Source organism: Aricia agestis, chromosome 1 (assembly GCF_905147365.1).
Source record: "Aricia agestis chromosome 1, ilAriAges1.1, whole genome shotgun sequence".
Taxonomy (NCBI): Eukaryota; Metazoa; Arthropoda; class Insecta; order Lepidoptera; family Lycaenidae; genus Aricia; species Aricia agestis.
The window spans coordinates 3416815-3429445 of NC_056406.1; the positions used below are offsets into that span (position 1 = coordinate 3416815).

The following is a 12631-nucleotide window of genomic DNA, read 5'->3' on the forward strand; positions in this document are numbered from 1 at the left end:
AATCAAATTTTTTAGGGTTTGGCGGATTCTTGGAAATGTATTGTTCTCGGGGCCACATGTGGCCGCTTGGGAGTTGAAGCGTTACAACAGTCTTATCTTGATGGTTTCTCAACCGATTTTGGATTTTAATATCTCATTTGAAAGGAAACGAAACGTAGAAGTTTTTTAATTATTTTGTACGTAATAATAATGGGTGACTTTTTTAAGTAAATTGATGTTTTTTCAGCCATCAAAGATTTGTTTTTTACATTTTCCGTTTTTGTTTAGCAATTTTTTTAAAAAATAATGAAAATTACGAAGTTCTAACAATTAAAATTACTTATTTGGAATATCTTTGTTGCAAAACAAAAAAAAAAGTAGGCAAAAATCATTTTTTTTAGGATTTATTACTATTTGAAAATTTTTAGTACGATTTTTTGGTTACACGCCTTAAGTAGGAATATTATGGAAAGGGTTAAGTAAGCACAGAAGGTCTCATAGTGATATCTGTCAGAATAACCCTAGACTACCTCCCCTTAACGGCTCCGCCACTAATTTCCAGTCGCCCTGTAGATTGAAAACGGAAATGTCAAGAATTTTGGGATTAAGGACTGGTATCAAAAGATGTAAGACACGACCTCGAAGTTACATTCTTCGAAACAAAATAACTGCATTTTACCATCAAGACGACGTGAGCCGTGCTAGTGCCGGCAAAAAAGAATGCAAAACATTTAAAAAACGTAGGAAACAAAAACGCTACTTGCTAGACACATTAAGTAAATTGCACGAAAAGTACGTAAGCGAAAATGGTCCAGTAGGTTTTACCACTTTTAAAAGGTACAGACCGTTTTACGTAGTTTCACCTAGTATAAAAAGCTTGGAAACTTGCGCTTGCTCAAAGCACTCCAATATGCAATTCATGGCTAATGCGCTTAAATCTTGCGGCGTTATAAACACAAAAGATCTCGATGAAATAATCTCGAAGAATGTTTGTGACATACGATTCAAAGATTGTATGTACGGCACGTGTGACATTTGCTCAGATAAATCTATAGATCAGGTTGAAAATGATGGACCAATTTCTTGGATGATTTACGTTCTTAAAGACCATGAATATAATGATAATAAAGGAATTAGAAGAAAGACAAAAAGGATGGTGAAAGAAGCCAAGAAGGGCACAGTGAACGAATTGATAGAGTTATTTAATTCTGCGATGAAAAAATTTAAAACACATATGTTTAACGTTGCCCACCAGTACAAACAATACATAACATGCATAAAAAACCTAGAACCAAATGAAACTGCTATACACATAGATTTTTCCGAAAACTGGATATGCAAATATAACGAAGAAGTGCAAGCTTCTTCGGATTCAAGTGCACTTCGGATCCTCAAAAACTCAAATCACCTTGCACACAGGAGTTTTTTACCTCAAGGATATGAAAAAACCAGTCTCATTCTGCTCAATTTCACCAGACAATTCACATAATGCTGAAGCAATTTGGGCTCACCTAGACCCGATCTTAACGTATATTAAGCTTAATTATCCTGGAGTAGATACCATTCATTTTTTCTCTGATGGCCCGACATCGCAGTATAGGCAGAAAAAGAACTTTTTTTTATTCAGTAATAATATCTTCAAATATGGATTCAACAATGCCACATGGTCATTCTTCGAAGCGTCGCACGGCAAAGGGGCTGCCGATGGCATCGGAGGGGCCGTGAAAAGCAGGTTAGACTCCAAAGTTGCTCATGGAATTGATATTCCGGATGCGGCTGTAGCATACGATGTCCTAAAAAAGACAAAAACAAAAGTTAAAATATTTTATGTTAGTTCTGAAAACATAAAACCCATAGACTCCAATATCGTAACTAAGCTCACTCCACTACAAGAAACTATGAAAGTACATCAAGTGGTACTGGTGGATAAACATTTATTGAAACATAGAGTACTATCTTGCTTTTGCCGGAATTTGAAAGGACATTGCGAATGCTATTGTCCAAAATTGCACAAATTTGAAATCATAGCAAAACCTGAAATTGAAAGCAAAACAACAGACTATGAGTTTCAATTAGATACAAAAACCGGAGTTCTAAGAAAAGTTAAAACACAGATTGATAAACATAAAGAGAATGAGCAAGTAGAAGACGAAGATGTGTTAGATGATATCGACAAAGAAGAAGTTTTTAAAAATGTAGATCTTAATGATTCATTGGTACGATTCACTGAAAAAAAGCTGCAAAAACTTTGTTGTAATATTAATGACGCAAAAATCCTGAAAAGGAAACATCATGGATGTGACCAATCAGATACTAAATTAAAAAGACACAAAAAAGACAAAAACCATAGCGAGGATAGCTCTGAGGAGAGTTCACAGTATTCCATTCATGATAGTTCCTCTGATTTAGAGAACCTAGAAGACGAAATGGAAACCGAGTATTTAGAATCGGACATAGAAAGGGGTTTGGGTAAAACTGGCTTGATTTTCAAAGTCAGCGGCCACTTATGAAACTTACAATAGTTATAGTACACCACAAACCATAACTTTTTTATTAGTACAATATTTGCTTAAAGTGTATCGAAACTCAGATATTTGAAAAAATAGAATCCATTATATCCGTTATTTGCATTCGTCAAAAGTTGCATATTTCGAACTTATCCCACTAATTGATAACAATGGACGATTGAGGCTCAACTGTGGATCACTTAGACCAATCACAAAACGTCATTTGTTTACCTGCGTCCGGGCACAGGGGGGCGCGGGGAGCCGCATGCGACCGCTCAGCGGTCGGCGCTCGCTGCTCGCATATTTCTTTATCACTCACCATTTGGCTTGTGTTAAGTGTGTGCGTAAATCTGTTTCTTTGTTGTTTATTCTCAGTGACTTGACTTGGCTTGATTTCGGACTTTGATACTTCTTTAACGATCAGGCTTAGTTATTTGGATTTCATGATGGAAGACACAATTGATGTGCTGTGTGTTGCTTGCCGGCGCAGCTTACGTCGCATCGGTGGGAATCGTCGAAGATCTATAACGCTAACAGCAGACTTCATGGAGAGTCACCAGTATTTGATAGCATATTGCGTGGAAGTTATTAATATAAATCAGGTACGTATTTTGCAATTGTTTTATTATATAAATGTTCATAACTATTTCATACTTATGTACCCCAAAGAAGTATTTTATGCCTCTTTGTAACTTACAACTTCTTTGGCGAGTTACAAATAATTGTAACTCGTCAGTTTAGTATTAGTATTCCATTTTAGAAAGTACATAATTGCAATCATACTTTCAATTCAATATGTGCAATAACACACGTTTTGTTTTTTTTTTTGGAACGTAGTTCCTTTTCGCGCGTTGCGGGGGCTAGACTGAAAAAGTTGTAACGACACTTTTTTATTATATATTCCTGGGCGTCAATTGTTGGCGTTTTTTTAAATATTTTTTTTAGTATTTATGTATACAGGTTTTTTGAACATAAGAAATAACTTCGTTCCATTAGGGTGTCCCTTGACACCTCTTAAGTTTTTTTTTATGTTTTATATTACTCATTGAAAATGAAACTACTTTTATGGATTTTATAGCGGTTTGTTATATTTTAAGTAGTTTATTCCGATGTTTCGGCTACTTTCCACTTCGCAGCTGCCATGGTAGTCGGAAGGACTGGTAGTTTTGCTCGGTCTCGAATAAGTCTAGGTATCCGATTTCACTGATGTTATAAAATATATTTTCTTTATTTTCAGTTTAATGGAGGCGAACGAATATGCCGACCATGTTTTCAACGTGCTCAGCGCTATGTTCCTCAACAACAACGTGCGCATACTATGGACGGTAATAACCAGCAACCGCAAATAATAGAAGAGAGACACGATGAACCAGTGCAAGAAGGTAACAATTCAGCATTAGCAGAACCCAGAATAATAAATCAAAACGTTCGAGATCAAGCGGTTCAAGTGAACAGAATGCAGGCAGTCGATTTACCTGGATATTTACGAGCACCATTTAATTCTCAATTGTGCATTTATGCTCATTGCAACAATAATAACCTTCAGAGAATTAATATTGCTCTTAGAACCACGATTCTCCAGGAAAAATCATTTTATATTCCTCGAGGATCACGTGTATGCGAAGAGCACTCCAACTCAGTATGGCAAGATATTGAAACGAATACACGCCATGTATTAAGCTCGTTCTCACCAACAATGATTAAAGATATGATGGACATTTTAAAAAACCGCAAGCCTTTTCTAGACTTTGAACGGCTATCTTCAATCAATGACAGTGTATTTCATTATTACATTGGCTTTTCTAAGCAATGTTTCAACGAAATTCTCCAAAGTACACCAAGCATTGCACGGCGACATAAAAAAAAGGCCGGAATGGCTCTTGCTACAGTCCTTACGAAACTTCACACAGGTGAATCGAATGAAAGACTATCTACAGTTTTCAAAATATCAAGAAAAACATTGGAAAAGACTATGCGTCTAGTAAGACAAGACTTAATGGCAGAGTTCGTTCCCTTACATATGGGTTTTGGCCATATAACGCGAGAAGAAGTAATATCTCGGTGCCTATCCATTCCCAATGCTTTATACGGGAGCCCCGAATCCCCTTTATTCGACCGAAAAGCCATAATTATATTAGACGGCACGTATATTTATTTGCAAAAAAGCAGCAATTATTTTTTTCAGAGAAAATCTTATAGCCTTCATAAGTATAGACAATTGGTAAAACCTTTTTTAATAGTTTGCCCAGACGGTCACATAATTGATATATATGGCTTGTATGAAGCTACTAAATCTGATGCAAAGATTATGTCAGAAATGATGCGCAGAGAGAGTGATCCGTTCCATCAAACATTTCGTGAAGATGATGTCCTGATATTGGACAGAGGATTTCGAGATAGTGTCGCTGAAATAGAATCCCGTGGGTACCGTGCATATATGCCTGCCACAAAGGATGAAGCACAATATCAACTAACCACACTACAGGCAAATGAGTCAAGAAAAGTGTCGATGTGCCGTTGGGTTGTAGAGACAATAAACGGAAGATTAAAAAATCAATTTCGACAATTACGGTCTCAATATTTTAATGTGGCTGCATCACACTTATTCGACGAAGTAAAGATTTCAGGAGCGCTTTTAAATGCATTTGGAAAACCGTTGACTGACCATTACTTAGTTAATGAAATAATAAGAGAGATCAGGCTGAGGGAAGGTGAGCATAATCGTTTGAGCGAATATGTTATTGCGAATAATATGAATCGGAGACGGGCTAACTTTCAGGTTATAGATGCCGCAGTTCTTGATGGTGATGAATTTCCAGCCTTAAGTCCTGACGATTTAATTATATATGCCATGGGTACATACCAAATACAACAAGCTCGGAGCTATTACGGCGAGCACATTAAAAATGGTTCCTATTTAATAGAAATATTTAAGGAACCAAACATAGAAGATTTATCAAACGAAAATCTGGACCTCATTGATCCTTGGCTATTAAGAGGAAGAATACAGTCAAGACATGTATCAAGTCGGACATATTATGTTTATATTTTATTGGAAAGGGGGCTTCAAGGCCGGGACGCCCTATTAGGGCATTACTGCTCGTGTATAGTGGGAAAACGAACATTAGGCTGCTGTTCACATATAATGTCGATAGTGTGGTATATGGGCTGGGGGAGACACCAAGAAAATCTGTCTCCACCGGCTCAGTTTTTAGACCTTATAATTAGGCAAGATGTAGAAAATGAAGCTGACGAAGATAATGATCATGAAAACTAGGTCTATAAGAACGTTTACCGATACCTTGTTTAGCTGTAATTACCATATTTTTATAAATAAATACATTAAACAGTGCTTACTTGCATTTTAATTTTATCCTGAACTTGATCTTATGTCGCAATCCATAATAAAATAGAAAATCCGCATTTGATACAAAGGCGAACAACGTTTAGCTCTTACACACAATGGAAACCTTTGACCCCAAATATCTCGGCTTCGATACTACTTACGCCCAAATTTTTTTGTCAGGAATTTATCACACATACAGTACTATTAAACAAATGAAATTATTTCGGTGGCCGCGCAAAAAAAAAATCAAGCCAACCTTCAAACAAATTTACCCAAACCCCTTTCTTCTGAGAAAAATAACAATGCTGAAATGAAAATCATCAAAGATTCATACGTACTAGTAAGGTTTGAATTAGAAAAGAGGAGTAAATATTTCCTCGGACAAGTCATGGAACTGTACGGGAAATTCTCTTGTGAGGTCAAATTTTTAAGACATAAAGGTAATGGGAAATTTGCTTGGCCCATATCTGAGGACGTGTCAATTGTAAACGTTACAGATATTGTCCAACTTTTTCCAGATCCAATTTTAGATCGACGCGGCATTAAAACATTTGATATTTCAATGTTGAACTTGAAATACAAAGTGGATTAATAAGGTGCATAAGCATGAATTTTTTAATCGCATTTCTTAATTCAAATATTCATGCATATTCCCTATTAGAAATTAAGTATGTATCTACGAATACGATAACTATGTCATTTTTTTATGTTTAATATAACCATGTCATTTTTTTATATTTAATTGTCTTTTATTTTATAAATATAACCTCAGCTTTATAGATGTATGCTACCATTTTGTGACACTATTGTGCCACAGTAGTCCAAATTGTTGTGCTACTTTTGTGTCACTATAGCACAACATTTTGTGTTACTATTGTGTCATTTGCGTCAATATTGGTCTTTACCCACATATAATAAAACTGTAGAAATGAAAATTCTGTAGGTACATTAAAGATATTCAAAAAATAATAAGCGGGGTGTCACTGCATCGCTATAGAAGCCAAAAATGTAGTTAGTTTTTTGTCTGTCTGTCTGTCTGTCTGTATGTTTGTTCCACTATCACACGAAAACTACTGATCCGATTTGAATGCGGTTTTCGCAGATATATTTGTCTTCTTCCAACTTAATATGTGTATAAATTTTTTCCCCCCACCCCTCTAAGGGGACAAAAGAGGGGGTCAGATTTTGTATAAGACTTTTGCTTTAACACGAAAACTACTGATCCGCAGGGAAAGCATACAAGTAATTTGAAAAGTCATTTATCAGTGAAACATGTTTCTGAATATAATTTAGTTAATGAAATAAATCAAGAGCATAAAAAAGAGAAAAACAAAGATAATAAGATAAAGGAAGCTACTACTAGAAATGCAGAAATATTAAAACATATATGTACAAAACTAATTACAGTACATGGACGACCCCTTGCTCTGATCGAGGACGATGCCTTTCAGGAATTATTAAATATAGCTGCATCGGGAGATGGCGGAATTATGTCACAATTAAACATAAAAAATATAAAGTCCATGATCGTACAGCAAGCGAACATAATAAGAGAAAAAATTTGGAAAGATATAAAAAATAAATTAGTTTGTTTAAAACTTGATGGAGCAACATGCAACGAAAGAAAGAAAGAAGTTTCATTGGAATCAACATACAATATATAAAAAATGCTGAAATCGTTGTAAGGTATGGTACTTTAAACGTGCTTTAAACCTGTATTTTGTGTTGGTATGTTGGTCTTTGTGTGTGTGTGTGTGTGTGTGTATGCGTAGGCGTGCCTGCGTGATGTCACGTGTGGATTTCTTATTTACACTAATTTATTTCAGAAACTTAGCAGTAGTGGAAGTACATCAACCTCAAACAGCAACATTCCTGAAAGAAACATTGGAAGAAATCTTAATGGATTTCAGAATTACATTTCATAATATATACTGCACATGCACCGACAACGGGGCAAACATGATAAAATTGGTAAAATTAATTGGTGGAGAATATGAGCATATAATTATGGAAGAGGAAAGAGAAAACATGGACGACGAGGTATTTGATGAGGAAATAACCGAAATTGAGGAAGTTATCGAGACTGGGGTTAGTGGTGTGGAAGAAGATTTATTATACAGCGACCCACAAATTCGAGGCATGTTGTGTGCTGCCCACACATTACAATTGGCAATTAAAGATGCCTTTAATAATGACGTGGAATCACTAACAACAGTCAATTTAGCCAGAAAAATAGTAAATATACTACGAAAACCAAGAAATTTGGATAAACTAAAAGCAGCCGGGCTCAACAAGCCAATTAATGATTGTTTAACAAGGTGGACGTCCACCTTCAATATGCTTAAAAGGTTGGTATGGATTATGGAACAATGGGCTAATAGCCTAGGCGGCTGGCGTTGTTTCCTAATTAGCTGCTAACAAAAGAAACTTGTATAGAGGACCCAATTATGAAAAAAGTCAGTATGACAACTTAGCTGTAAAGTGTAAGATTTCCGAGATATATAGGTAAGAGGCATTTTAATTTTTAAGTTGATATGAGAAATATTAATTATTGTAACTGTTAAATAAATTAAATATATTATTTTATTATTACTATTTTAAATACTTACATTATTTTATGTATTCCAAATTAAATACTTTAACATCAACTTCTTATTGGTATGGCAATTGTTTATCTCGGAAATGTTACACTTGACAGCTAAGCTGTCATACTTATGTTATACTTTTCACAGGGCAAATTCGATTTTGATCTAGATATCTTATATATAAAATTCTTGTGTCACAATGTTAGTCCACGAACTCCTCCGAAACGGCTTTACTGATTTTTACCAAATTTTATATGCATATTCACTAGGTCTGAGAATCGGCTACTCGGTACTTAATATATTGATAAGTGCATTTGTTGAATAAATAATAGTAAATTATTACAACCTGAGACTGACGGCGACCATTGTTTGTGCGACGGGATAGCGATCGACGTTGCCATGGCGACATACTTATTTAGTCACTTCAATAAAATAATATGGGCGAAATACTTTATATTATGGCAAAGCAACGTTTGCTGGGACAGCTAGTTATATACTTATATATATATATATATATATATATATATATATATATATATATATATATATATATATATATATATATATATATATATATATATATATAAGGTGCATTGGGGTAACTTCGGAAGAAAAAAAAAATGGGGATATTCCGAAAATGGCAAATAATTACCAAACAGAAAGTAATTTTGAGCTCTGGCTACATTAACCGAGACGCCAATTTAATCACCTCCCCCACTTCCTTTCCCTCGAGCCGTCAGCCGGCAGTGTATGTGCGCTAAGTTCATTTTTTCGCGCCAAGTGCAATTTTATGATTTTTTTGGGATTATCGAAATTATCGAAATTACCCCGTATTGTTTTACACAGAAATTAGGTAAGTTACGTAATATTTTGTTTGTTTTAAAGAAGCTTTAACGTTTTTTGCTTTCCTAAGAATAGGTTATGTTGCTCTAGCTATGATTTTTAATAAACATTCGAAATAACCCCAGTGGGGTAAATTTGTTAACGAAATTTCCCCAAAAATTTTTTCATAGTCTTTTGCAGGGGTGCGCAACATAATATAATATTCCGATTTGATGGTCCTAAAATATGGATTGTTCTATTTGTAGGACAAGGTTACTCTTGAATTATATAACTATAATAACCTATCATTATACAAAAAAACAGCTTATTAGGGTACCGTTTTAGTCGTTTTAGTTCACTAATTAACAAAACTTAGTTGACTACGGAACCCTAAAACGCACCCCTAACCAGCTGATTTTCTGTATATTGATAGGTTAATAGTTCTATCTCTGTTAGCTACCACTTTCGTTGGCTTTTTTATTGTTCTTATTCTATTTATTTCTTTGCTCCAGATGTTGAGGACATCTGCATCCCGGATGGGGTAATTTCGAAAATTTTTCGGTGCAAAACTTAGTTTGGTGTCTTCTATGGCTTGTATGCACAATGTTTTTGTATGGGGTAAAATAGAATAAAAATAAATATGTGCCTTAAATGTATTATTACATTTAAGGCACATATTTATATTTATTCGTGTTTCGGCTGCTATTCGAAATTACCCCTTGAGTATTCGAAATTACCCATGAAAAGTAGAAATAGGATTATATTTTAAAGGGGTAGTTATATCAAAATCCGTAAATACTTTTGAACTAAAAAATATACGATTCACATGGAAATATGTTTATTATAACTAAAATGTTACAGTTATAGGTAACAATATACAGGGCGACTGGAAATTAGTGGCGGAGCCGTTAAGGGGAGGTAGTCTAGGGTTATTCTGACAGATATCACTATGAGACCTACTGTGCTTACTTAACCCTTTCCAAAATATTCCTACTTAAGGAGTGTAACCAAAAAATCGTACTAAAAATTTTCAAATAGTAATAAATCCTAAAAAAAATGATTTTTGCCTACTTTTTTTTTTGTTTTGCAACAAAGATATTCCAAATAAGTAATTTTAATTGTTAGAACTTCGTAATTTTCATTATTTTTTGCAAAAATTGCTAAACAAAAACGGAAAATGTAAAAAACAAATCTTTGATGGCTGAAAAAACATCAATTTACTTAAAAAAGTCACCCATTATTATTACGTACAAAATAATTAAAAAACTTCTACGTTTCGTTTCCTTTCAAATGAGATATTAAAATCCAAAATCGGTTGAGAAACCATCAAGATAAGACTGTTGTAACGCTTCAACTCCCAAGCGGCCACATGTGGCCCCGAGAACAATACATTTCCAAGAACCCACGAAATCCTAAAAAATGAGATTTTTGCTTACTTTTTTTTTGTTTTGCAACAAAGATATTCTAAATAAGTAATATTAATTATTAAAACTTCGTAACTTTCATTATTTTATGCAAAAAATGCTAAACAAAAACGGAAAATGTAAAAAACAAATCTTTGATGGCCTAAAAAACATCAGTCACTCTTTATTATTGTGTACAAAGTACAAAATTATTAAAAAAACTTCTACGTTTTGTTCCCTTTCAAAGGAGATATTAAATTCCAAAATCGGTTAAAGAACAATGAAGATATGGTCAATAAAAAAAAAACCGTAGAACCCGCCCGAAGTGTTCCGAGAACAAAGGACTCGGTCGACGGTCAGGAGTCGAGCATGCCCCTCCGGCCTCCCTCTGTCTCAGTCCGCTCTAACAGTTAACTGTGTTCGGATGTGCTTACTTTCTCTCAGATTTCCTGGACTTTTGTATTAATTGATTTTCTTCCCGACCACTTGGACTGCGCCCTGGTTTCTGTGACTCCTTAGGATTTGACTTTGTTGTTTATCGGACCAATAATGGCAGAAAGAACATCGTTTAGTAACGAAGAATACGCAGATATTCTATTTTATTACGGAGCTGCTAGAGGAAACGCTGAACAAGCTCGTCGTGAATATGGCGAAATATTCCCTAATCGTCGACTGCCTGATGCCCGCGTATTCTCCCGAACATTCCGACGAATGCGAGAGCGCGGAACCGTCGTAAGATACCAAGGTAAGAGAAAATTATTATTAAAGCATGTTCAAACCAGAGATTTCTCCGTACAAAATGTAGAATTTTTTTGTTCTAGTGCTTTCGATAATCTGTCCAGCTATAAAAAATAAACCTTCTCTATCACTCTTATTAAGTCGCCCTTTAAATTGTGAGATTGCAAAACAATAATTAATGTTACTGTACATACAATTAGTCAGTGCAAAGACACAGAAATGGGTGCCATAAATCATACAAGTAAGATAACGGATATCACTTCCTCTCTCGCACTTACTTTAAAGGGTGACGACTGATGTCACAAGCTGTCACAAGTTGCACTTAATTAAAGAACCTTTACGTTTTCAGGTGACGCAGGTAGACCTCGACTGGAAGTCGGGGACGACGAAGAGGAAATTTTAAATCACTTCCAAATAGACCCTACGCTGTCTACAAGAATGATAGCTCGTCGTATGGGACGCTCTCAATGGAAGGTGTGGTACACTCTACACGAAAATGACCTCCATCCTTACCATTACACACCTGTTCAGGCCATAGAAGAAGGAGATCCTTTCAGAAGGATGCAGTTTTGCAGATTCTTACTAAATGCGGACGTTGAAGATAGAAATTATCTTAAAAGAATTTTATGGACTGACGAGTCCAAGTTTGATAAGGACGGTATTACAAATTATCACAACGCTCATTATTGGAGCGTACGTGTCATGGGTAATCCACACCTAAAAAGGCAAAAAGGTTCACAGAGAAGGTTTAATCTGAATGTGTGGATGGGAATAATTCATAACCGCTTGATTGGACCACATTTCCTACCGCAAAACCTCAATGGGGTTGAATATGAAAGTTTTCTGAGGAATGTTTTTCATGAATTAATGGAAGACATGCCGTTAGAAACGAGGCAAAACATGATATTCATGCATGATGGCTGTCCTGCGCATTTCAGGCTAGCTGTGAGAAGTTGGCTAGACCAACATTTCCCCGACCGATGGATAGGTAGAGGTGGTCCAATACCATGGCCGGCACGTAGCCCCGACATCACACCCATGGACTTCTTCGTTTGGGGTCGAATGAAATCTTTAGTTTATGCCACAGACGTCCCTGTACCAAACATTGAAGACTTGCGCAACCGAATTATAAACGCAGCGCAGGAAATTCAAAGTGAACTTACAGACTCAAGGGTTGTGAAAACGGGTGTCGTAAGAAGAGCACGAGCTTGTAATAGGAATAATGGTGGGCACTTTGAAAATGAATTATAA

General features: G+C 35.5%; 1 protein-coding gene across 1 annotated transcript; it reads left to right on the forward strand.

Annotated features, from left to right (window-relative positions):
- Positions 1-11153: 11153 nt before the first annotated feature.
- On the forward strand, positions 11154-12631 carry LOC121730779. Its single transcript, XM_042119977.1, has 2 exons — positions 11154-11387; positions 11730-12631. The coding sequence occupies exons 1-2, from the start codon at positions 11192-11194 to the stop codon at positions 12629-12631; spliced, it is 1098 nt and encodes a 365-aa protein (XP_041975911.1). The 5' UTR covers positions 11154-11191.

Excerpts from the sequence above, each read along its gene's own strand:
- LOC121730779 (XM_042119977.1), top strand. The coding sequence starts at position 11,192 with ATGGCAGAAAGAACATCGTTTAGTAACGAAGAATACGCAGATATTCTA. Across the intron at positions 11,388-11,729 it reads AACCGTCGTAAGATACCAAG|GTGACGCAGGTAGACCTCGA; the intron begins GTAAGAGAAAAT and ends TTACGTTTTCAG.